This window comes from Macaca nemestrina, chromosome 12 (genome assembly GCF_043159975.1).
Source record: "Macaca nemestrina isolate mMacNem1 chromosome 12, mMacNem.hap1, whole genome shotgun sequence".
Classification (NCBI taxonomy): domain Eukaryota; kingdom Metazoa; phylum Chordata; class Mammalia; order Primates; family Cercopithecidae; genus Macaca; species Macaca nemestrina.
The window spans coordinates 77,241,844-77,266,549 of record NC_092136.1 but is presented as its reverse complement, the minus strand read 5'-3'; the positions used below and the strand labels follow the sequence as shown (position 1 = coordinate 77,266,549).

At 48.6% G+C, this 24,706-nt stretch overlaps 1 protein-coding gene across 1 annotated transcript; it reads right to left on the bottom strand.

Moving 5' to 3' along the window:
- Positions 1-1,241: 1,241 nt before the first annotated feature.
- THRS (thyroid hormone responsive) lies at positions 1,242-6,151 on the bottom strand. The gene is made up of 2 exons (XM_011719185.3): positions 5,589-6,151; positions 1,242-1,928 (listed from the first exon to the last, which is right to left on the bottom strand). Exon 1 carries the CDS (start codon positions 6,058-6,060, stop codon positions 5,608-5,610), a length of 453 nt encoding a protein of 150 aa, XP_011717487.2. The 5' UTR covers positions 6,061-6,151; the 3' UTR covers positions 1,242-1,928; positions 5,589-5,607.
- Between the last annotated feature and the right edge of the window lie 18,555 nt (positions 6,152-24,706).

Here is a 24,706-nt window from a genome sequence, read left to right as displayed (position 1 = left end):
GACTCAGGAGCTAATACTGTCTACAGTGGAGCTTGGTGCAATTAGAAGCAAAAGACTGTACCTAACTGGAATGAGGTTACTTTTTATGGCTTATCAAATGCTTGTCCTGGCCTGATGCTGTGGCTCGTGGCTAGAATCCCAGCACTTTGAGAGGCTGAGGCAGGGTAGATTGCTTGAGCACAGGAGTTTGAGACCAACCTGGGCAACATGGCAAAACACTGTCTCTACATAAAATACAAAAATTAGCCGGGCATGGTGGCACGTGCCTGTAGTCCCCGCTACTCATGAGGCTGAAATGGGAGGATCTATTGAGCCCTGGAGTTCGAGGATGCAGTTAACTGTGATTGTGTCACAGTTAACTGCAGCCTGGGTGACAAAGGAGACCCTGTCAAAAAAAAAAAAAAGTTGGCCGGGCGCGGTGGCTCACGCCTGTAATCCCAGCACTTTGGGAGGCCGAGACGGGCGGATCACGAGGTCAGGAGATCGAGACCATCCTGGCTAACACAGTGAAACCCCGTCTCTACTAAAAAAATACAAAAAACTAGCCGGGCGAGGTGGCGGGCGCCTGTAGTCCCAGCTAACTCGGGAGGCTGAGGCAGGAGAATGGCGTAAACCCGGGAGGCGGAGCTTGCAGTGAGCTGAGATCCGGCCACTGCACTCCAGCCTGGGCGACAGAGCGAGACTCCGTCTCAAAAAAAAAAAAAAAGGTACTTGTCTCAAAAGTTTTTGTTTCCTAGCTTAGAATTTATAATCAGATTAGGTTTGGGAGATAAAGTATATGTGATTTTTTTTTTTTTTTTTTTTTTTTTGAGACAGTCTTGCTCTGTCATCAGGCTGGAGTGCAGTGGTGCGATCTCAGCTCACTGCAACCTCCACCTCCTGGGTTCAAGCAATTCCCCTGCCTTAGCCTCCTGAGTAGCTGGGACTACAGGTGCATGCCACCATGCCCAGTTGATTTTTGTATTTTCAGTAGAGACAGGATTTCACCATGTTGACCAGGATGGTCTCGATCTCTTGACCTTGTGATCCACCTGCCTCGGCCTCCCAATGTGCTGGGATTACAGGCGTGAGCCACCACGCCTGGCCTATATGTGATTTCAAATTAGGTAGCCTTATAAATATAAGCAGATGGTTTCTGGGCAAAATCAAATGAATTCCGTCTTTATTTTCTTGAGTACCACTTGTAAAAACTGAAATTAGGTTGGAGAAAGTGCTTTAGAAATAATAAAGATGTACAAATACAAGGTTTTGGTTTTTTTAATTACTTCTGCAATAAATACGTTTATAGTTCACTTGTTGTTGGCCTCATCAGTGGTGGCCAAGTGAAAGAGGGTGAACCACTCATCCCAAGAGACTCTGTCTGCTACCTCTTAGCTCTGGAGGGTAAAAAGCAAGGACCAGAGCAAATACATAGGAGAGAGAGGGAGAAAAAAATATCAGGCTATTTTAATAGCCCTCACATGCCAAGTGCTTTTGATTCATCATGTTTAGTTTTCATCAGCTTGTGAGGTACATAATATTATCCCCATTTTATAGATGAGGGAATTTAGGCTCCAATGGGTTAAATAACTTGCATAAATACACACACTGAATGACTGCCATGAGGAGGGATGTGAATTTTGGTCACATGCCAACACCTACGCTCTTCCCACCATACCACACAGGACAAGTAACTGTCTAGTCCCTCCTGGTCACCTCCCCAAGCTGGTAAGAGGAGCGAGGGGAGCAGTAAACAATAGCAACAGACATTCTAAAGGTGAGCCAGTGACTGGAATCCAGGAATTGGTGCTCAGGAGTTAGAGAAGCATCCAGGAGAAGTGAGCCGCCTTCACTTCTGGCTGCAGGTCTAGGCCTTTCTGCTCTCATCATTGGCTGGTGAACTGCTCCGCCTGCCTCATCAGAGTCTGCCTTTTATCATGTGAAGGGACCTGTGGAGTGAAGAAGTTTTTAAAAGGCCAAGTGAGTATCAATTTAAACAACTAAAATACTGTCACATGCCCATTGAAGCAGGAATTAAAATGAAAAAACTCAATGCTGATGTTGCTGATGGAAAACTGGCAGTGCCTCAGCATTGTAAGGAGAATCCTAGGTTGTCAGAGCAGGAATAACTCATTTGATTTCTCTGCTATATTTTACTAACAGGGAAACTAAGATGCAGAAAGGTAAGATAAGTTGTCTAGGGCCAGGCTTGGTGACTCACGCCTGTAATCCCAGCACTTTGGGAGGCCAAGGTGGGTGGATCACTTGAGGTCAGGAATTCGAGACCAGTCTGGCCAACATGGTGAAACCTCATCTCTACTAAAAGTACAAAAATTAGCCGGGCGTGGTGGCGTGAGCCTGTAATCCCAGTTCCTCGGGAGGTTGAGGCAGGATACTTGCTTGAATCTGGGAGGCAGAGGTTGTAGTGAGCCAAGATCGCACCACCGCACTCCAGCCTGGACAACAAGAGCAAGACTCCATCTCAAAAAAAAAAAAAAAAAAAAAAAGGGAGGTTGGGCACGGTGGCTCACGCCTGTAATCCCAGCATTTTGGGAAGCCGAGTGGGGAGGATCACAAGGTCAGGAGATTGAGACCATCTTGGCCAACATGATGAAACCCCATCTCTACTAAAAATACAAAAAATTAGCTGGGCATGGTGGCGCGTGCCTATAGTCCCAACTACTTGAGAGACTGAGGCAGGAGAATTGCTTGAACCCGGGAGGTGGAGGTTCCAGTGAGCCGAGATCGCGCCACTGCACTCCAGCCTGGCGATGGAGTGAGACTCCATCTCAAAAATAAAAGTTGTCTAGGATAATACAGAAGTCAATGGAAGAGCCAGAACAAGAGCCCAGATTTTTAACTGTTGCTATACCATATTGCCTCTGAATGAAAATCAGGTTAGGGTGTGTTGAAATGTTATGGTGTAGAGTTGCTGCTCTGGCCTTTGAAGCTATTTGGTGAGTCAGAGTGTGGTTTCTACCCATTCTGCCATGCCCAGTTCCCACTTTGAGCCCACTCTGCAAAAGTCTAAGGCTCTAAGGAACACCACTGTAGAGGAAAATAATTAGACTAATTAGGCCAGGGTTCATATCTTGGCTCTGTCATTTACTGAGTAATGTTGGACTCATTTTACTTCTCAGGCCTCTGGTTTTTTCATCTGCAAAAGGGAATGATAGGCTGGGCGCGGTGGCTCATGCCTGCAATCCCAGCACTTTGGGAGGCCGAGGCAGGTGGATCACAAGGCCAGGAGTTCGAGACCAGCCTGGCCAACATGGTGAAAACCTGTCTCTACTAAAGATAAAAAAAAAATTAGCCGGGTGTGGTGGCACACGCCTGTAATCCCAGCTACTTGGGAGGCTGAGGAAAATCTCTTGAACCTGGGAGGCAGAGGTGGCAGTGAGCTAGGATGGCACCATTACACTCCAACCTGGATGACGGGGTGAGACTCCATCTCCAAAAAAAAAAAAAAAGGGAATGATAATTCCATTAGATAATGGATATGCAAAGTGATCTTAAAATTATTCAAATGCCAGTCATTAGTTTTACTACCACTGTTACTGTTCAGTGAAGAAGCTGAAACCCAGAGAAATGAAGTAGCTTGCCCAAGGCCCCACAGCTCATTAGTGATAGAATCAGAATGTGAACCCAGAGCTGTTGACACAGCCCAGTCTAATTCAAGAACCTCTGTGAGGCAACTCGGGGAGCCTCCAGGGGAGAGGGAAGAAGGGCTGAGGTTGACAGTTTGGGTTTGAAATGGGAGAAGGAAAAATGGCTGAGAAAATGCCTGGAGCAGAGATCTCCATAGGCTCTGTGTTTGGGGGTCTGCATTTATTCCCCATAATTACAGAGCAGCCTTCACACAGATTATGAAGATAACACAATATGGCAGACAGTGGGTATGAGGAAAGAACACTCAGCTCAAAGTTGAGGCCGGTCTTACTTTTGTCTCTTTACTGTGTGACTTTGGTGAGTCACTTCACCTCTCTGACTTCAATTCCCTTACTAGTAAAGTGGGGATGAGAATCTTTTCCTGCATAGCTGCATCAGATGGTTTTGAGATTGCAATGGACACGGATGTTGTTTACAACTAATGAGACCAGTTGGTGGGAGCAGGGCTGGCAGGTGGCACAGAATCAAAACTGGCAGCTACTGTGGTCCAATTTCTATTAATACTAGTCTTGATCCATGAGTGAACTAGTGATGACCATGCTAGGGACCCTTCCCACCTCCTACCGTCTGCCACCACCTGCTTGTCTAGCTTGCTGCTTATCCACACTCACCACCCCAGCCCCTCTGTGCATAGACATGTAGGCTCAGACTGGAACACATAATCACATGTACATACAACAGGGCTTCCCAACAGGCATGTCTGTACACTCCGGTTTGCCTAGAATGGATTAGAGTGCCATGACAGTGGTCCCTCAGCTTCCCGTTTGGTGGGTTCCAACCTGGGATGGTCAGAGTACCCCCAGCCTGTTGTAGGAGTACTGCAAGCAGACTCACCTATGTATCCCCATGTGCCATATAATTTTCCATGTTCTGTGACTTGAAAAAATGTGGGAAACACTGTCACACACACGGAATTCACAATGTTCACTTAAGTCAATATGCATGCCTTAGGTAAGTTTCTTTCTTTCTTCCTTCCTTCCTTCCTTTCCTTCCTTTCCTTCCTTTCCTTCCTTTCCTTCCTTTCCTTCCTTTCCTTCCTTTCCTTCCTTTCCTTCCTTTCCTTCCTTTCCTTCCTTTCCTTCCTTCCTTCCTTCCTTCCTTCCTTCCTTCTTCCTTCCTTCTTCCTTTCTTCTTTCTTTCTTTCTTTCTTTTCTTTCTTTCTTTCTTTTCCTTCCTTCCTTCCTTCCTTCCTTCCTTCCTTCCTTCCTTCCTTCCTTCCTTCCTTCTTTCTCTCTCTCTCTCTCTTTCTTTCTTTCTTTCCTTCTTTCTTTCTTTCTTTCTGTTTTTTGAGATGGAGTCTCCCTCTGTTGCCCAGGCTGGAGTGCAGTGGCACAATCTTGACTGACTGCAACCTCCGCCTCCCGGGTTCACGCCATTCTGCTACCTCAGCCTCCAGAGTAGCTGGGACTACAGGTGCCTGCCACCACGCCCAGTTAATTTTTGTATTTTTAGTAGAGACGGGGTTTCACCACATTGGCCAGGCTGGTCTCGAACTCCTGACCTCAGGCAATCCACCCGCCTTGGCCTCCCAAAGTGCTGGGATTTGGCGTGAGCCACCGCGCCCGGCCCCTCTTTAATCAAATTCTTAACAAAGTCGATGAGAACACACTCATTCAATTCACACATTTACAAGTATTCACATACAAAAAAATGCACACGTGCACAGACATATGTATGTGCATATGAGATATGCCCTTACAGGCCACTTTTCCTTCTATTTCCATATCACTTCATTGCAGTTGCCAATTTGAGGTCAGAAGGATAGTAACGCAGGCCTAGTCTTAGGCCCTCCTAGGTTGTGGTCCCAATACCCTGACGCAAGAGTGGCACTGTCTGAGAGCCAGGCTGTTCCTCTCCCACTGGGTTGCACCACTGCCCCCTCTCCTCTCCTGGAATGTCCCTTGGTAGACTCTGACACCCACCAGCATGGCCACCATTACCTTCCCTAGTGTCCAAGGTCTACCAAACTTGTCCCGTCATTTCCTGGTATTTCCTTGTCACCTCTTGGGCTTTCTTGGTGAGGTGTATAAGGATGTGATGGAGGCTGGAGAAGTGCAGGTGGAACTGGGCTTCCAGTTCCAGCTCTTCTGAGGCACTCTCGTCCTCGACTTCCTCTGTCTCTGCGGTTCCATTCTTAGCCTCCTCAGCTTCGCCGCCTGCCACCTTGGCCTGCCACTCCTCCCGCGGCAGCAGCCCATGTTCCACATCCACACAGATGGCCTTGAGCATGGTGAAGTAGGTGTAGAGATCAGGGGCCTCAGCCTGGGCCCGGCCCTCATGCCCACTCAGCTGCACGTCCCGCAGAAGGCTGGGGATCATCACCACCTGCTCCATGTTGTGCACCTCAGCCGAATACCGGTCCATGACGGTCAGCAGGCAGTTCTTGGGGTAACGCTTGGTTAGCACCTGCATGGTTGCTTCCTCTGACACACTGAACCCAGCAGACTGCCCCGCACTATTTCTAGGCTCTCGGCAGATTGACAGGATGCCAATGCTCAGCTGTTGGGTCAACATAGCCCTGTTTTGGGCCAATCCCAGGGCTCAGGCTCCAGCATCTGTATCAGGTGATCCATCTGCCCAGAGACAGGTCTGCCAGCCTTCTGCGTGTCATCCCAGCTCTGCATGACTGCCCCAGCAAGAACCCGACACTTCGTCTGTCAGCTTGCTGAGCCAGTTGGAAGGAAGCTTTTCCCTTTGGCAACTCGTACAGTGGACCTCAGGGCAATAAATAATTCTTTCAGGTCACTGGAGACCAAGCTGTCTCTTTGCTGCTTAGGGCAGCCTTCCAATGCACAGTTCACTCCTTCAGCCCAGGGTGACTGCATTGTGAAATGGAGAGGATTTGAAGTGAAACAGCTTGATGTGGGGCAAGGAATATTGAGGTTGGAGTCAGAAACCCAGTTCTGCAATTTCCTAGCTGAGATTTTTTTGTTTTTTGCTGGCTGATATTTATTGAGCACCTACTGCACATCAGGGTCTGCACTGAGCTTTCTTGTGAGTGATCTCATTTAATCTTCACCACAATCCTCATAAATGTTTTATTTATTTAATTTTTGTAGAGATGGGGTCTTGCTATGTTGCCCAGTCTGGTTTTGAACTCCTGGGATCAAGCAATCCTCCCACCTCAGCCTCCCAAAGTGCTGGAATTGCAGGTATGAACCACCAGTATTCCTGTTTTGCCAATGAGGAAATTTAGGTGAAGACAGCTAAAGTAACTTGCTCAAGGTTCCACTGGGACTGGGATTCCAGCCCAGGACCACCTCTACCCACCTCCAGGCAGTGCTCTGGACTGACATGAGGTTACATAGTCATACAAGTTAACCAGATCCATATTCTCTATAAATTTGAGGTGGTGTTGTGAGAATTGAATAAGACAAACCCATAAAAATGCTTTATATCAGTCCAGACAAGTGGCTGGGATCAAAAGAGGAAAAAAATGCTTTGTAAACCACAAAGCCCAATCCTCAGATGTATTATCTATGCAGATTCTAGATTATTGCTAAGGCTTCTCCCAAATCTAACCAGTCATTCCACAAGCTACAATGCTTCCACTTTATTAGTGACCTTTCCTTGGACCAGCAGTTTTGGAAGATAATAATCTTCTGCATGGTCATATTGTCATAGTTTACAAACTGCATTTGCTATATATTTTTTTATTAGATATTTAAGAAAATGAAGGCCTGGGGAAAGGCCCAAAACTGCACAACAAGTTAGTGGCAGAGTCAAGTGGAGAATAAGACCTGAGTTCTGGCTCAGGTACCTGCCCCCTCCACTGCCTCCGGTGAAATCTGCTGAATGGTGATACCTCCCACGCCTGCAGAAGAGGAGAGAGGAGGAGGGAGCACAGGAGGGGATGTGGGACTGAACAGGGCCTCAGTGTTGTCTCACCTAAGCCACCCTCACCTCCACCCTAGGGCAGGAGCCCTCTCTGCACCCTCCCAACTGACGATCATTCACTCCTCTGCTCCCTCCCACTACAGCCAGAGCTGTGAAAAAGCTTATCTTTAGATTGAACAAAATTCCACCTCCCAGCCCGGCATGGTGGCTCATGCCTGTAATCCCAGTAATTTGGAAGGTTGAGGCAGGAGGATCATTTGAGCCCAGTAGTTTGAGACCAGCGTGAACAACATATGAGACCCTATCTCTACAAAAAATTAATTTAAAAAAATTAGCTGGGTGTGATGGCACATATCTGAGGTCTCAGCTACTCAAGTGGCTGAGGTGGGAGGTGGGAGGATTGCTTGAACCCGGGAGGTTAAGGCTGCAGTGAACTGTGATGGCGCCACTGCACTCTGGCCTGGGTGACAGATCAAGATCCTATCTCAAAAAAAAAAAAAAAGAAAAAGAAAAAATATTCTACTTCCCCATAACCCCTCCGCCTTAAATTGTAATATTTACCCCACCCAGAGTTACTGGCCTTAACTACGCTTATGTTGGCACAGCAGAGTGGTGTGCAAAGTCCCATCCTTTAACTCAGTTCCCACAGGGGCCCTGAGACAGAAAAACATAAGTATCATGAGATAAAACTGAGACAAAACTGAGCCTCAGAAAAGGAGAGATACTTGCCCAAGGTCTCATAGCTCGGACATGACAGGAATAGGCGTGCCCTAGCTCCGTGAGACCTGAGAGGAAAGCAGTGATCATCCCTCTCGTCAAGTCCCCTTGGCAGGCTGGCTGCGCATAGCCACAGGTGACCTGAAGTCACCCTGTGTTGACAGTTGGCCTTGCTTCTCCAGGGCAGAACAAGCAGCCAAATCCAGGCCTGGGCCTGCTGCAGAGGGCAAAGCTTCCACCTTAATCCTCTGTGTACTGCAAGCGGTGGAGGGAAACAGAGAGCACCAGCCTCCCTGAGCCTCGGCTTCCTCATATGTTGTAATAATGATAAGGTCAAACATTAACTGAGGACATATTATTCTAAGCTAAGTGATATATGCAAAGTTCTTTTTTTTTTTTAAACCTCGAACGTTTTTTTTTTTTTTTTTTTTGAGACAGGGTGTTACTCTGTCGCTCAGGCTGGAGTGCAGTGGCATGATCTTGGCTCACTGCAACCTCCACCTCCTGGGTTCAAGCGATTCTCCTGCCTCAGCCTCCCAAATAGCTGGGGCTACAGGTGCCCTCCACCATGCCTGGATAATTTTTGTATTTTTAGTGGAGATGGGGTTTCACCATGATGGCCAGTGCTGGGATTACAGGTGCGAGCCACCGCGCCTGGCAATATACAAAGTTCTTAGAGCAGAACTCAATCCTCCCCACAATTGTACGTGGTAGGTAGACCCCATTTACAGATGAGGAAACTGAGGCCTGAGACCGTAAAGCAATAAGCCAAGGAACCCACATTATTCATTCGTTGGCAAAGAGGAGTTGGAATGTGTCCTGACTCTTCCCCACAGGTGTGAGGGGGTGAGAGATAATGTTTGTGAAATGCCTAGGAGACTGTGGGACTCAATAAGCAGATACTGGGTCAGGTGCAGTGACTCACACCTGTAATCCTAGCACTTTAGGAGGCCGAGGCAGGTGGATCACCTGAGGTCAGGAGTTCGAGACCAGCTGGCCAACATAGTGAAACCCCATGTCTACTAAAAATACAAAAAATTAGCCAGGCATGGTGGTGGGTGCCTGTAATCCCAACTACTCGGGAGGCTGAGGCAGGAGAATTGCTTGAGCCCGGGAGGTGGAGGTTGCAGTGAACCTAGATCACACTGCTGCACTCCAGCCTGGGCAACAGAGCAAGATTCTGTCTCAACAACAACAACAAAAAATTAAAATAAAAAAATAAAATAAGCAGGCACTGCCTTCTTTCTAGCTGATTTTGCCTTCCGACTCTGCGCCCTGCATCCCTCATTTATTTCTCCATGCCTGGACTTGCCACTCTACATTTCATCACTGCAAATGCTCAGTAAATATTGGCTGAATGATGACCATTAGATTTACTACTGTTTTTTTTGTTTGTTTGTTTTTTGTTTTTTTTGCTTTTTTGTTTTGTTTTGTTTTTTGTTTTTGAGGCAGGGTCTGGCTCTGTCACCCAGGCTGGAGTGCAGTGGCATGATTATGGCTCACTGCAGTCTCCACTTTTGGGCCCACGCAATCCTCCCACTTCAACCTCCCAGGTAACTGCAACCACAAATAGCCACCACATCTGGCTAGTTTTTTTTTTTTTTTTTTTTTTGAGATGGAGTCTTGCCTGTCACCCAGGCTGGAGTATAGTGGTGTGATCTTGGCTCACCACAACCTCCACCTCCTGGGTTCAGGCAGTTCTCCTGCCTCAGCCTCCTGAGTAGCTGGGATTACAGGCGAACGCCACCATACCCAGCTAATTTTTGTATTTTTAGTAGAGATGGTGTTTCACCATATTGGTCAGGCTGGTCTTGAACTCCTGACCTTGTGATCCACCTGCCTCGGCCTCCCAAAGTGCTGGGATTATAGGCATGAGCCACCATACCCAGCCTAGTTGTTTAAAAATTATTATTATTGCAGAGACAGGGTCTCCCTACGTTGCCCAGGCTGGTCTCAAACTCCTGAGTTCAAACCATCCTCCCACCTTGGCCTCCTGAAGTGCATTCCAGTGGATTACAGGCCTGAGCCTTTGCACTCAGCCTAGATTCACTTCTTAGTACATTCTAGGGTCTTTGTTTATAATGTCCAGTCACCTCAAAAAGCAGGTTCCCAGGCTGGACGTGGTAGCTCACGCCTGTAATCCCAGCATTTTGGGAGGCTGAGGCGGGTGGATCACTAGAGATCAGGAGTTCAAGACCAGCCTGGCCAACATGATGAAACCCCGTCTCCACTAAAAATACAAAAAAATTAGCCAGGCATGGTGGCACATGCCCGTAGTCCCAGCTACTCGGGAGGCTGAGGCAGGAGAATCGCTTGAACACGGGCAGCGGAGGTGGCAGTGAGCAGAGATCAAGCCACTGCACTCCAGCCTAGGTGACACAGCAAGGCTCTGTTTCAAAAACCAAAAGAAAAGGAAAGAAAGAAAAAGAAAAATAGTTACCCTGGCTTGGAGGGAGGCAGCAGTGAGGCCTCTGGGACAGCAAGGGACCCATGTGGCCACTGCCACATGTGGCCACCTAGGAGTTGTGTATAATGACAGGTGCTCAAAAATACTTCACAGGCCTGACTATAAGGTGAGGTTCTTTTCTGGAATTATTACTTAGAAAAGAAAAGATTGTGCCATACACACATCCTGACAATATTCATTATACAGGATGCTTTTCCTCTACTATAAGCAAGACGTAACAATCTAACATTACCTCAACCAGTCAGCAGAATGAAGAATTTGCATTAAAACTGTTTCCTAACCTACAAATGGAAAAAAGTAATTTTTCTAAATTAATGTATTAGGTTAAATAATGTAACCTGGCCAGGCATGGTGGCTCATGCCTGTAAGCCCAGCACTTTGGGAGGCCAAGGCAGGTGGATTGTTTGAGCCTAGGAGATTGTTGAGACTAACGTGGGCAACATGGCAAAACCCCATCTCTACAAAAAATTAAAAAAAAAAAAAATAGCCAGGTGTGGTGGCAAGCGCCTGTGGTCTCAGCTACCTGGGAGGCTGAGGTGGGAGGATCACTTGGGCCCAGAAGGTGGAGTCTGCAGTGAGCCATGATCATGCCACTGCACTCGCACTCCAGCCTAGGTGACAGAGGGAGACCCTGGTTCAAACATAAAAAATTTTTTTGATTTTTTTTTTTTTTGGAGACAGAATCTTGGCTCACTGTAACCTCCACCTCCCGGGTTCAAGCGATTCTTCTGCCTCAGCCTCCCAAGTAACTGAGATTATAGGCATGCGCCACCATACCTGGCTAATTTTTGTATTTTTAGTAGAGATGGGGTTTCACCATGTTGGCCAGCTGGTCTCGAACTCCTGACCTCAGGTGATCCGCCCGCCTGGGTCTCCCAAAGTGCTGGATTACAGGCATGAGCCACTGCGCCCAGCCTGATTAATTCATTTTTAGCCCTGTAACACTTTTTGTTTTTTTCTAACTTTATTGGGGGAAAAATTTGTTGAATTTGCTCTCCTCAAGAAACTGGGGTTTCCACTTTGGAGGCCAACGTGGGAAGATCACTTGAGGCCAGGAGTTTGAGACCAACCTGGGCAACACAGCAAGACCCTATCTCTATTTAAAAAGAAGGTGGGGGCTTCACTGGTATTCAAACATCCAGGATTGGTGAGCAATGGGCACAGTCAAAGACCACAAGGCTGGAGACTGTAACTGGGTTCTGGTGCTGCCTCCAGGCCACTTGCAAGCTGGCTCCCTGAGCTCCAGCATCCACGCTGTCAAGTGAGGAGTTTGGAGATTTCTGCACGAAGGCTCTTCCAGCCCCAGTTGTATAACTCCTGTATGCAGGTCCAGGTCCCTACGGGCATTACTCTCTGCCTTAGTTCTTGCATTTTGAACTTAGCCTCAGGGTCACCAACTCAGAACTGGAAAACATGATGTTCCATGCGTGGACAGGGCTGGGAGCACTGACTCTGGTGTGGTGGGCAGGCCAGGGTACCCCAAGAGTAGCTGCCTCCTGCTTCTTTTGCCCAGTGGTGTGGAGCAGACCTGGGCCCCCTGGGACTCACTGACCCCATCTAGATAGCCAAGAGGGCGACCTTTGTTAATTCCTCTCCAACTCAGACTTTGGGAAACTCCTGAGCACAGTGTCCTTGTGCCTTTCTGTGTTATTCTGCGTGTGTGTGTGGTTTTTGTTTGTTTTGTTTCGTTTTGTTTTTGAGACAGAGTCTCACTGTGTCACCTGGGCTGGAGTGCAGTGGTGTGATCTCGGCTCACTGCAAGCTCCGCCTCCTGGGTTCAAGTGATTCTGTCTCAGCCTCCCGAGTAGCTGCAATTACGGTACCCACCACCACACGTGGCCTTTTGTTTGTTTGTTTGTTTTGAGACGGAGTCTCACTCTGTTGCCCAGGCTGGAGTGCAGTGGCGTGATCTCGGCTCACTGCAAGCTCCGCCTCCCGGGTTCACGCCATTATCCTGCCTCAGCCTCTGGAGCAACTGGGACTACAGGTGCCTGCCACCACGCCCGGCTAAATTTTGTGGTTTTTTTTAGTAGAGACAGTGTTTCACCGAGCTAGCCAGGATGGTCTCAATCTCCTGACCTCGTGATCTGACCGCCTCGGCCTCCCAAAGTGTTGAGATTACAGGTGTCAGCCACTACGCCTGGCCATTTTTTTTTTTTCCTCGCTCTGTTGCCCAGGTTGGAGTGCAGTGTTGTGATCTCGGCTCACTGCAACTCCATCTCCCAGGTTCAAGTGATTCTCCTACCTCACCCTCCCGAGTAGCTGGGATTACAGGCGTGCACCACCATGCCCAGCTAATTTTTGTATTTTCAGTAGAGACAGGGTCTCACCATGTTGGGCAGGCTGGTCTTGAACTCCTCACCTCAAATGATCCACCTGCCTTGGCCTCCTAAAGTGCTGGGATTACAGGCATGAGCCACCACGCCCAGCCTTAATTTTTATATTTTTAGTAGACACAGGGTTTCACCATGTTGCAGGCTGGTCTCAAATTCCTGGCCTCAAGTGATCTGCCTGCTTCAGTTTCCTAAAGTGCTAGGATTATAGGCATGAGCCACTGTGCCTGGCTATGTGTGTATTTTAACCCCTTTTAAGGCAAGTCTATTGCCAGACATGTTCTTGGGCTTGAACTGGAGGGAATGACAGAAAGGAAGGGAGAACATGAGTGTGTTGGTGGAAAAGGTAGAGAGTGAATGAATTAGTATAATAATTGGGTGAAAAAAGGAGCCGTGTGAGTGACTGAGTGCAGAGCACATGAGGAGGCCTCCCTCCGTCATTCCCTCCCTCCCAGCAGGCTATGCACCCAGGCTGCCTCCATGTCTCCCTGGCAGACAGAAGGCCCAGATAAAATGCTGCTAGCCACGTGTCAGATTAGAAGACAGACAGAGTGTTCTAAGGGGACAGACATAGATGCAGGCAAGTTCTAGGAGTAGAGGGAGGCAGGAGGCAGAAAGGGGGAGACATAGGGTCTCTTTAAGAGATACAGTGAGACAGTGGTTCCACAGGGACTCAGTTCTTCCTGCTCAAAAATGCCACATCCAAGGGTTGACAGGTTATCTGGTCCACTCAAGCCATTGCAGATAGAAAATTCCAGCAAAGGGTCTGGGTGCAGTGGCTTATGCCTGTAATCCCAGCACTTTGGGAAGCCAAGGCAGGTAGATCACTTGAGGCCAGAAATTCAAGACCAGCCTGGCCAACATGGTGAAACCTCCTCTCTACTAAAAATATAAAAATTAGGCTGAGGCGGGTGGATCACCTAAGGTCAGGAGTTCGAGACCAGCCTGGTCAACATGGTGAAACCCCGTCTCTACTAAAAACACAAAAAATTAGCCGGTTGTGGTGGCAGGCGCCTGTAATCCCAGCTATTTGGGATGCTGAGGCAGGAGAATCGCTTGAACCTAGGAGGCAGTGGTTGCAGTGAGCTGAGATGGCACCACTGCACTCCAGCCTGAGTGACAGAGCAAGACCCTGTCTCAGAGAAAAAAAAAAAAAGAAATAAAATAAAATAAAATTCCAGCAAAGAAGGGAAGGGAAGTAGCAGAAGGGAAGTAGCCTGGACTAGACCTCAGGCTTCATTCAGTTTCTTAAGTCTTCCCTCCTGTCCTCTTGCAGGGAAACTGAGGCTGAATGAGGTGCTTACTGGAACGGGCTTGGCAGCGTTGCCTATGGCCTCCCCGCAGAGTATCTAGATGATCCAGATGCCCCAAGCTGGGCAAACTGAACTGGCCGCAGATGGACTGGGGTCAAGGCTCTCAAGGGACAGGCCAGGAACAGTGTGTGAATGTGGTGCAAGGGGCAAGATGAACAAGTGGTGCCTGAGGCCGCCAGATCCTAAGTAACCCTGACTGGGCTTGACCGCAGGAAGCTACAGAATGAATTCGGCCAAGGTTGGGGAAAGCTTAATTGATTGTCAAAATTTTTTTGAGATGGAGTCTTCCTCTGTTGCACAGGCTGGAGTGCAGTGGTGTGATCTCAGCTCACTGCAACCTCCGCCACCTGGGTTCAAGAGATTCTCCCACCTCAGCCTCCCAAGTAGCTGGGACTACAGGCACCGACTGCCACGCCTGGCTAATTTTTTGTATGTTTTGTAGACGTAAGGTTTCACCATGTTGCCCAGCCTGGTCTTGAACTCCCGAGCTCAAGTGATTCTCCTGCCTGGGAGACAATTTCATAACTATAGCCAATAAAATATCTTTTTTTTTTTTTTTTTGAGATAGAGTCTCACTCTGTTGCCCAGTCTGGAGTGCAGTGGTGCCATCTTGGCTCACTGCAACCTCCACCTCCTGGGTTCAAGCGATTCTCATGCCTCAGCCTCCCTAGTAGCTGGGATTACAGGCGTTCACCACCATGCTCAGCTAGATTTTGTGTTTTTAGTAGAGATGGGGTTTTGCCAGATTGGCCAGGCTGGTCTCAAACTCTTGACCTCAGGTGATCTGCCCACCTTGGCCTCCCAAAGCTGGGATTACAGGCATGAGCCACTGTGCCTGGCCTAAAAAAATGATTTTTATATATACACACATCACCTGATATCTATGGGCTTCAGGCTGTTTTTCTTTGCCTTGTCACACCAGTCTGCAACGACTGGGGTCAAGCATCAGGAGCTGGCCAGGTGCTGTGGCTCACATCTGTAATCTCACACTTTGGGAGGCTGAGGCAGGAGGACTGCTTGAGCCCAGGAGTTTGAGACCAGCCTGGGCAACATAGTGAGACCTTGTCTCTTAAAAAAAATTAATTATATATATATGTATGTATTATATATATAAAATACGCATACATAATTTATACATAATTTATATATAATATATAAGCTATATTATACATATATAATATACATATAAGCTATATTATACATATATAATATGTATATTTAAAGATTTTTAAAGAATCAGGGGCTGGCTGGGTGCAGTGGTGCATGCCTATAATCCAAGTACTTTGGGAGACTGAGGCAGGAGGACTGCTTAAGCCCAGGAGTTTGAGACCAGCTTGATCTCCTTTCTACAAAAAATAAACATAATTAGCCGGGTGTGGTGGCACATGCCTATAATTTGGGAGGCTGAAGTGGGAGGATCACTTGAGTCCAGGAGGTTGAGGCTGCTGTGAGCTATGATTGCGCCACTGCACTCGGCCTGGGCGACAGTGTGAGATTTTGTATCTTAAGAAAAAAAAAGAACAAGCTGGGTGCGGTGGCTCATGCCTGTCATCCCAGCACTTTAGGAGGCTGAGGCGGGCAGATCACCTGAGGTCGGGAGTTCGCGACCAGCCTGACTAACATGGAGAAACCCCGTCTCTACTAAAAATACAAAATTAGCCAGGCCTGGTGGCGCATGCCTGTAGTCCCAGTTACTCGGGAGGCTGAGGCAGAAGAATTGCCTGAACCTGAGAGGCGGAGGTTGTGGTGAGCCAAGATCACGCCATTGCACTCCAGCCTGGGCAACAAGAGCAAAACTCTGTCTCACACACACAGAAAAAAAAAAAGAAAGAAAAGAAAAACGAGAGCCTTATTTTCATGATCTGCCCCACTCTTGTCCCCAGGCACTCAGCCCCTGTTGTGTGCTTCAACCCTCCGCTTTGTCCCTCAGGGGAGTTCTTGTATTGGGAGCCCACTATGTGCCAACACTCTGCTGGGCCTGGGGATACAACAGGACATAAGGCAGGCATGGTCCCTGCACTCAGGGCAGCTTATAACTAGTTGAAAGAGAGCAATGACAAATAATGCACAGATCAATATGGGTAACATGACATTGTGACTTTTACTAGGAAGAAAATAAGGTAACAAGGCCAGGTGCAGTAGCTCACACCCAGCACTTTGGGAGGCCAAGGCAGGCGGATCACCTGAGGTCAGGAGTTCGAGACCAGCCTGGTCAACATGGTGAAACCCCATCTCTACTAAAGGTACAAAAAAAAAAAAAAAATTTGCTGGGCATGGTGGTGGACGCCTGTAATCCCAGCTACTTGGGAGGCTAAGGCAGGAGAATCACTTGAACCCGGTAGAGGTTACAATGAGCTGAGATTGCGCCACTGCACTCCAGCCTGGGCGACAGAGCAAGACTCCATCTCAAAAAAAATAGAAGAAGAAGAAAAGAAGACAACACATCTTACTACTCACTGTTACCTGCAGACCAGCCTCATCCATCAGGTTACCCCAGAGCTCATCAGGAATGCAGATTCTCAGGCCCCAGCCAGGACCTACTGAATTGGAAACTGCATTTCCACAAAATCCTCTGAAGATGCCCAATTCCAAACATGGTTATTATGCCCAGGAAGAAGAAACAGCTGTGCTAAGACCTGAATGTTCTCAGCTTTTGGAAGATCTGTTATCCAGGTAGAGGGAAGAACAAGTGCTACTGATCACAAAATATTCTCCTTAAAGATACAACTGGCCACCACAGTGGCTCACACCTGTATTCCTAGCACTTTGGGAGGCTGAGGCGGGCAGATCACTTGAGGCCAGGTGTTCAAGACCAGCCTGGCCAACATGGTGAGACCCCGCCTCTACTAAAAATCCAAAAATTAGCCTGGCATGGTGGCACGCACCTGTAATCCCAGCTACTTGGGAGGCTGAGGCAGAAGAATCACTTGAACAGGGGAGGCAGAGGTTGCAGTGAGCTGAGATCGCACTGCTGAATTCCAGCTTGGGCAACAGAGTGAGACTCTGTCTCAAAGAAAACAAAAACAAAAACACAACTAGCCAGCACAGTGGCTCACACCTGTAACCTCAGCAGTTTAGGAGGTCAAGGCAGGAGGATTGCTTGAGCCCAGGAGTTTGAGACCAGCCTAGACAACATAGTGAGACTTTGCCTCTACAAAAAAAAAAAAAAATTTAAACCAGGTGCAGTGTCTCATGCCTGTAATCCCAACACTTTGAGAGGCTGAGGCAGGTGGATCACTTGAGTCCAGGAGTTCAAGACCAGCCTGCGCAACATGATGAAACCCTGTCTCTATAAAAAATACAAAAATTAACTGGGGGTGGTGGTGCATGCCTGTAGTCCCAGCTACTTTGGAGGCTAAAGTAGGAGGATGGCTTGAGCCTGGGAAGTGGAGGCTGCAGTGAGCTGAGATCGCACTGCTACACTCCAGGTTGGGCGACAGAGCAAGACCTTGTCTCAAATAATAATAATAATAAAATAAAAAGGAGCCAGGCATGGTGGCACTCATCTGTAGTCTCAGCTACCCAGGAACCTGAGGTGGGAGGATTGCTTGAGCCCAGGAGGTTGAGGCTGCAGTGAGTCATGATTTTGCCACTGCACTCCAGCCTGGGTGACAGAGTGAGACTTTGTCTCAAAAAAATAAATTAAATAAATAAATAAAAGGACACAACTAACTTGGACATGATATTAAACAAGTGAGTCTGTCTCCTATCTGGAAAGTGCAGGATCTTCCAAGCTAAAAAACACAATTCCTCTGAATGGAGGGTTTTGAGGCATCATGAGCCAAACAATCAGCTAAGGAAAGCTATTTATTTGAGGAAGTGGTGGGGCCCCTTCTCTGGAGTCCTTAAATCATGCTAAGAGGCCCAGACCTTTCCTGCTTACTCTGGAAAACGGGTATCCCTGCTGTTCAGAGAATCTGCTGCGAACTCTACTGTTACAAAGGCACCTTGTGAAGGGCTGACCAGGGTGGACTAGGACATAGCAGGTCTCCCCGTCCAGCCCCACTCCCAACTTCCTCCCTGTCACACCCCTCCCCCAGTTCTGGGAAAACACAGCCCTTCCTCTAGCTGATGCAACTAGCCCTGGGGCCAACCTAAGGCCTTCTAGGTTTGCTGAGAGGTAGAAAGAGGGGCGATGTCAACAAAGCACCCCCTCATCAGCCAATCTCAAATGTCTGGGTTGTCAGAGCTCCAAGACTCCATAGTAATCCAGCAACCCAACCCCTACAATTCACCAATGAGGAAACTGAGACTCCAACTTATATTTCCAGTCATGCTTTGTTCCTTCCCCTGGGAGGACTTCTTCCTGGCCTTCCCATTCTTCTTTCTCTCTCTCTCTCTCTCTGTCTGTCTCTTTCTCTCTCTCTCTCTCTCATCTGGGAGCCCCTGGAGGCAAGAACAAGGTCTTTTTTTATTTTGAGAGACAGGGGTCTTGCTATGTTGCCTGGGTTGGTCTTGAACTCGGTCTCAAGCAATCCTCCAGCCTCGGCCTCCTAAAGTGCTAGGACTACAGGAGAGAGCCACCGTGCCCAGTCTAAGAACCAAGCCTTGAGTCTTCAGTTTGACTACTATACCCAAGGAGCTTAGGAAAGTGTCCTCAGTTTGCTGACTGAAAGGATGAATGAATGAAGACTGTGGAGTCTGTCTACCCACGGTGTGCTTCTCTCCTGCCTCCATTTTCTCAACCGACACATTTTTGCTGAGTTTTCCCCAAGGAAGTGCTGGCCACAGAGGGCGCTCAGCAGGGAGGCTGCCAATGTCAACCCCTGGACTCCAGCAAGCTCAGCTGCCTCCTTCTGCCATGGCCAGGTCGTGACAGAGGAGCTCCGGAGTCTCCCTCCCTCGGGCCACCTCTTGGTCTGCCTACAGGGTGGGCCCCCTGTCTGGGACCCAGGCCAGAGTCTAGGAAGTGTTTGAGGACCCAGTCCCCAGTCTGCACAGGTGCTGCGAGGGGGCTTTGCTAGAGAAGGAGGAGACATGCGTCAAGATCTACGAGTTCATCTGCAAAACTCAGCCAGTGAACGCCATTCTTCCCAGCCTTGTGAGGTTCCAGCTCTCAAGCCACCTGCTGCTATCCTTCGGGGGCGTCATCCCCTTTTCCCCTTTCCAGCCAGGTTCACAGTGACATGCTCCGGTTCTGGCTTCTCCATGATGCCTCCCTTCGTAACCAATCCTTCTGCAGTACAAAAAGAACCCCCCATCCATCTCTTACTCAAACACCTTCCATGACTCTGTTACAGTAGGGTGGCTGGTCAGACATGAGCAGGGCAGGAGAGGCCCCCATCTCTCAACCAGGAAGGTCAGGTGACCATCAGGTGAGGGTCAGGTGGTTGTTAAGCTGTTTCGCTTAAATAATAATTGGTTGCATCTGGCATCAGGGACAGGCAGTCTCCCAGTAGATAGGAAAAACCTGAAACTAGTGATAAGCTCTCAGGAACTGGGCAAGTGGGCCCCCACATTTATATTAAGAGGCAAAATGGTGGAGTTTAACTGGTAAATGACCTCCTAGGGACATTTGACTGGTAAGGGAAGAATGCCTTGAGTGAGCAGTGTACAACTCCAGGACACACACTGCGCAGCTCCCCTCCTAAGCGCTAGCAGGCCTCTGCGCATGCGGATAGCCAGCCCCAAGGGAAGAACAGGGGGAGAAGGGACACAAGACCCCGGAAGTTTGCCAATGTATAAAACCAAAAGTCAAAAGGTCAAACAGTGCACCTGGCTTGGCTTTCAACTCATTGGCTTGGCCCTCTTCCAAGTGTACTTTTTTTTGAGATGGAATTTTGCTCTGTCACCCAGTCTGGAGTACAGTGGCACGATCTCAGCTCACTGCAACCTCTGCCTCCTTGGTTCTGGCGATTCTCCTGCCTCAGCCTCCCGAGTAGGTGGGATTACAGGCACATGCCACCACACCCGATTGATTTTTGTGTTTTTAGTAGAGACTGGGTTTCACTATGCTGGCCAGGTTGGTCTGAACTCCTGACCTCACGTGATCTACCTGCTTTGGCCTCCCAAAGTGCTGGGATTACAGGCGTGAGCCACCACACTCAGCCCCTAGTGTACTTTCCTTCCTTTCCTGCTCTAAAGCTTTTAATAAACTTTCACTCCTGCTCTAAGACTTGCCTCTGTTTCTCCTTCTGCCTTATGTGCCTCAGTTGAATTCTTTCTACTGAGGAGGCAAGAACTGAGGTTGCTGCAGACCCATACAGATTTGCCGCCAGTGACACTCCTTTTGTCAATTTTGTATTGCTGCTGTAACAAATGAACACAAACATAGGGGCTTAAAGCAACGGACACTTATTACCTTACAATCCTGGAGGTCAGAAGTCCAACATGGGTCTCACCTGCGTAAAATCAAGGGGTCAGCAGGGCTGCCCTCCTTTCTGGAGGCTCTGGGGGAGAATTCGTTCCTTGTCTTTTCTGGCTTCTAGAGGCTGCCTGCCCTCTTGGGCTTGTAATTCTTTCCTCTGTGTTTAAAGCCAGGAACACCTTTTCATGCCGCCTCTCTCTGGTTCTCCCTCTTCGAGTTACATTGGGCACTGCTGGATAATTCAGGATGATCTTTCCATCTTAAGGTGAGCTGATTAGCAATCTTAACTCCATCTGCCCCCTTAATTTCCCTTTGCCATGTAACCTAACATTTACAGGTTCCAGGAATTAGGAAGGGGACATCTTTGGGGGCCATTAGTGTGCCTACCACACTCATTCCTTTCAATTTTGTTTTTACATGCCATGGTATTTTCTTCTTTCTTTTTTGAGATGAAGTCTCGTGATGTTGCCCAGGCTGGTCTCGAGCGCCAAGGCTCAAACCATCCTCCCGCCTCAGCTTCCTCATTAGCTGGGACTACAGGCACCTGCCAGTTCGCTCTGGTGCCTTGTATTTTTGTTTTGTTTTTATGTTATTTTATTATTTTACTTTTTTGTTTGCTTTTGGTTTTGAGATGGAATCTCACTGTCGCCCAGGCTGGAGTGCAGTGGCGCAATCTCAGCTCACTGCAACCTCTGCCTCCCGGGTTCAAGTGGTTCTCCTGACTCAGCCTCCTGAATAGCTGAGATTACAGGCATGAGCCATCACGCCCAGCTTATTTTTGTATTTTTAGTAGAGACAGGGGTTCACACGTTGGCCAGGCTGGTCTGGAACTCCTGATCTCAGGTGATCCACCCGTCTTGGCCTCCTAGTGTTGGGATTATAGGTGTGAGCCACTGTGCCTGGCCTGTTTTGTCTTGTTTTGTTTTGTTTTTTGTTTTTTGTTTTTTTTTTTGAGACAGAGTCTTGCTCTGTCGCCCAGGCTGGGGTGCAGTGGCCGGATCTCAGCTCACTGCAAGCTCCGCCTCCCGGGTTTAGACCATTCTCCTGCCTCAGCCTCCCGAGTAGCTGGGACTACAGGCGCCTGCCACCTCGCCCGGCTAGTTTTTTGTATTTTTTAGTAGAGACGGGGTTTCACCGTGTTAGCCAGGATGGTCTCGATCTCCTGACCTCGTGATCCGCCCGTCTCGGCCTCCCAAAGTGCTGGGATTACAGGCTTGAGCCACCGCGCCCGGCCTGTTTTGTTTTTTTGAGTCAAGATCTCACTCTGTTACCCAGGCTGGAGTACAGTGGCGTAATCACGGCTCGCTGTAGCCTCAACCTCCCAGGCTCAAAGGATTCTCCCACCTCAGCCTTCCAAGTAGCTGGGACTACAGGCATGTGCCACCACATCCAGCTAATTTTTGTATTTCTTGAGAGACAAGAAGTATAAGTTTCATCACATTGGCCAGGCTGGTCTTGAACTCCTGGCCTCAAGTGATCCCCCTATCTCGGCCTCCATAAGTGCTAGGATTACACCCGTGAGCCACCGTGCCTGGCCAGGATATAGCATATTTAATAAAATACATACCTATTAAAATGTTTCTGGCTGGGTATGGTGGGCTGTAATCCTAGCACTTTGGGAGGCCAAGGTGGGAGGATTGCTTGAGGCCACGAGTCTGACGCCAGCATGGGCGACATAGTGAGGGGCCTCATCTCTATTAAAAATATTTTTGCAACCTGGGTAGCATGATGAGACTCCATCTCTACAAAAAATGTAAACGTTAACTGGGTGTGGTGGCATGCGCCTATGGTCCCAGCTACTCAGGAGGCTGAGGCAGGAGGATTGCTTGTGCCCAGGAGGTCAAGGTTGCAGTGAGCCGTGATTGTGCCACAGCACTCTGGCATGGGCTACAGAGCAATGCCCTGTCTCAAAAAACTCCCCAAAATTATGATTTCATGTATCTATATATTCTTTATACATACATAGGTAGTAAACACAAACTTACGTAGGGATGAAAAACCAAATTGAAGGAGCCATCTGGGTGGAGGGAGGGGAAAAAGGGAAGTGTACATGAGTACTTTATATTCATTAGGTCTTATTTCCCAAGCTTAGTAATGGCCACATGAATATTTATATATTCATCATCTAATATTTTTGAATAGATTAAGTACTCATAACAACAGAAAAGGAAAAGTGAGAAATGTTTTCTAGGAAGAAATGCAAGCCTGAGCAAAAGTTCAGAGGCATGAAATAGCAAGATACCTACATACATATATACTGATGATTCTCCAGCATGCCCGCACTCTCTCCCAAACTCCACCATAACTTCCAAATCTTCACTCCCCTCTTCCTAACCTCGCCCGCTTAAGTCCAGCCTCAGCCCCCGCGCTGACATTTTCGACAGATCAGCCCCTTTCCCCTTTAGGTAGGCTCTCCTCTCATTGCAAGGTGCGCCTCTTATCGTGGTGGCTCAGTCCATGCATGTATGCCTGTCCCGAAAGAACTGCAGACTCCGGGAAGACTGGACCCCCAGCCCCAGGCTCAGGGCTCCGGTTCAGGCGGGGCGCCCGCCGTCGCGGCTCCGGCCAGCAGAGGGCGCCGCCGGGCAGGCCCAGGCCTGGAGTTGAGGGGACCCTGGCCTCCTGCCAGCGCGCTCAGACTCCGCCCGGGGGAAAGGGGGAAACACGCGAGCTTCTCGGCTCACAATTGTCAAATCCTCTCGTCTTTCCAAGACACCCTCACCACATAGGCAGCGTCAATGTTCTGTAGCTGGTTTACTAAAGGGGCTTGACTTAGCAGGGAAAAGCACTGAGCTGATCTCTTTCCTGCTCCTGCCCTTGCGAACTGATTCTGTGGACTCCTTTTTTTTGCTGTTTCTGGGTGAAATCTCGGCAGATCGCTCGCTTTTCTCAGAGTCCTCCCCCGTTTACTGTTAGGTAATTACAGCTTGTGTCTAAGTGCAGGCCCGTGTTCTGGCAAACGCCCCCTCCTGAGGTTGCCTCTAACTGGGACACCTGCTGACCAGGGAGAGGGCTGGCACCCGGCTCTTCTGCTCCTCCTGCCCCTCCGCGGACTGCCTTGGACTCTTCTGGGATCGGGTGGGGGAGAAGCGGTAGGGGCAGCAAGGTCTAAGGAGGACCTGAGTACTCCTTACCTGAGTACTCTGGTACTCAGTACTCAGTACTCAGGTACTGGGAGTACTGAGTACTCCCAATGCCCTCACTTGTCCCTTGGGAGCACGTTGATGGGCACTATGAAAACTCTCACATCTCTCCTCAGTAGCACCCTTATAAAGAGGGGCTGTCTCCCCCAGGGCTGCTTATGAAACTGCCTTTGCAAAAATTTTAACAGTAAGAAAATTAGGGCCGCAAAAGACATCTGATCTAACCAACCCTCATCTTGCCTTTAACCTCCAAATTGCCTTTGGTCAGTCCTGGGTTTAGGCCAAGCTAACTTTGGGAGACATTTAGTTTACAGTTTAAATGATATCTGCCCTTCTCCAAAACTCAACTGCCTTTGTAAAGCTAATGAAAGACCATCAGGTCAGGAGAATATTGAGCCTGAGTTCTGCTAAGGTGCCGACCTAAATGATTGCCAGCCACTATTCCAGAGGCAGAGGGAAGATAGGCAACTTCCCCAATTACTATTACTCCTGCAGATAACATCGCTATTGTAGAATCTAAAATTGGTACTTTGGGAGACCAAGGCAGGCAATTGCTTGAGCTCAGGAGTTCGAGACCAGTCTGGGCAACATGGCAAACCTTGTCTCTACAAAAAAAAAAAAATCAAAAAATTAGCCAGGCATGGTGGCATGTGCTGGTGGTCCCAGCCACTTGAGGGCAGAGGCAAGAGGATCGCTTGAGCCTGGGAGGTCAAGTCTGCAGTAAGCTGTGTTTGTGCCCTTGCCCTTTCAGCCTGGGTGACAAAGTGAGACCCTGTCTCAAGAAAAGATCTCAGGAGTTAGGTGAGTGGGCTTGAGCATTCACACCTACGAGGCAAAATGGCAGAGCTGAATTTGTGTGTGACCTTCCTCTAGGAACACTTGACTGGTAAGAGAAAAATGCCTGAAGTAAGCATGTGCAAACTTCAGTAAACACACTACAC

Excerpts from the sequence above, each read along its gene's own strand:
- THRS (XM_011719185.3), bottom strand. The coding sequence starts at position 6,060 with ATGCAGGTGCTAACCAAGCGTTACCCCAAGAACTGCCTGCTGACCGTC.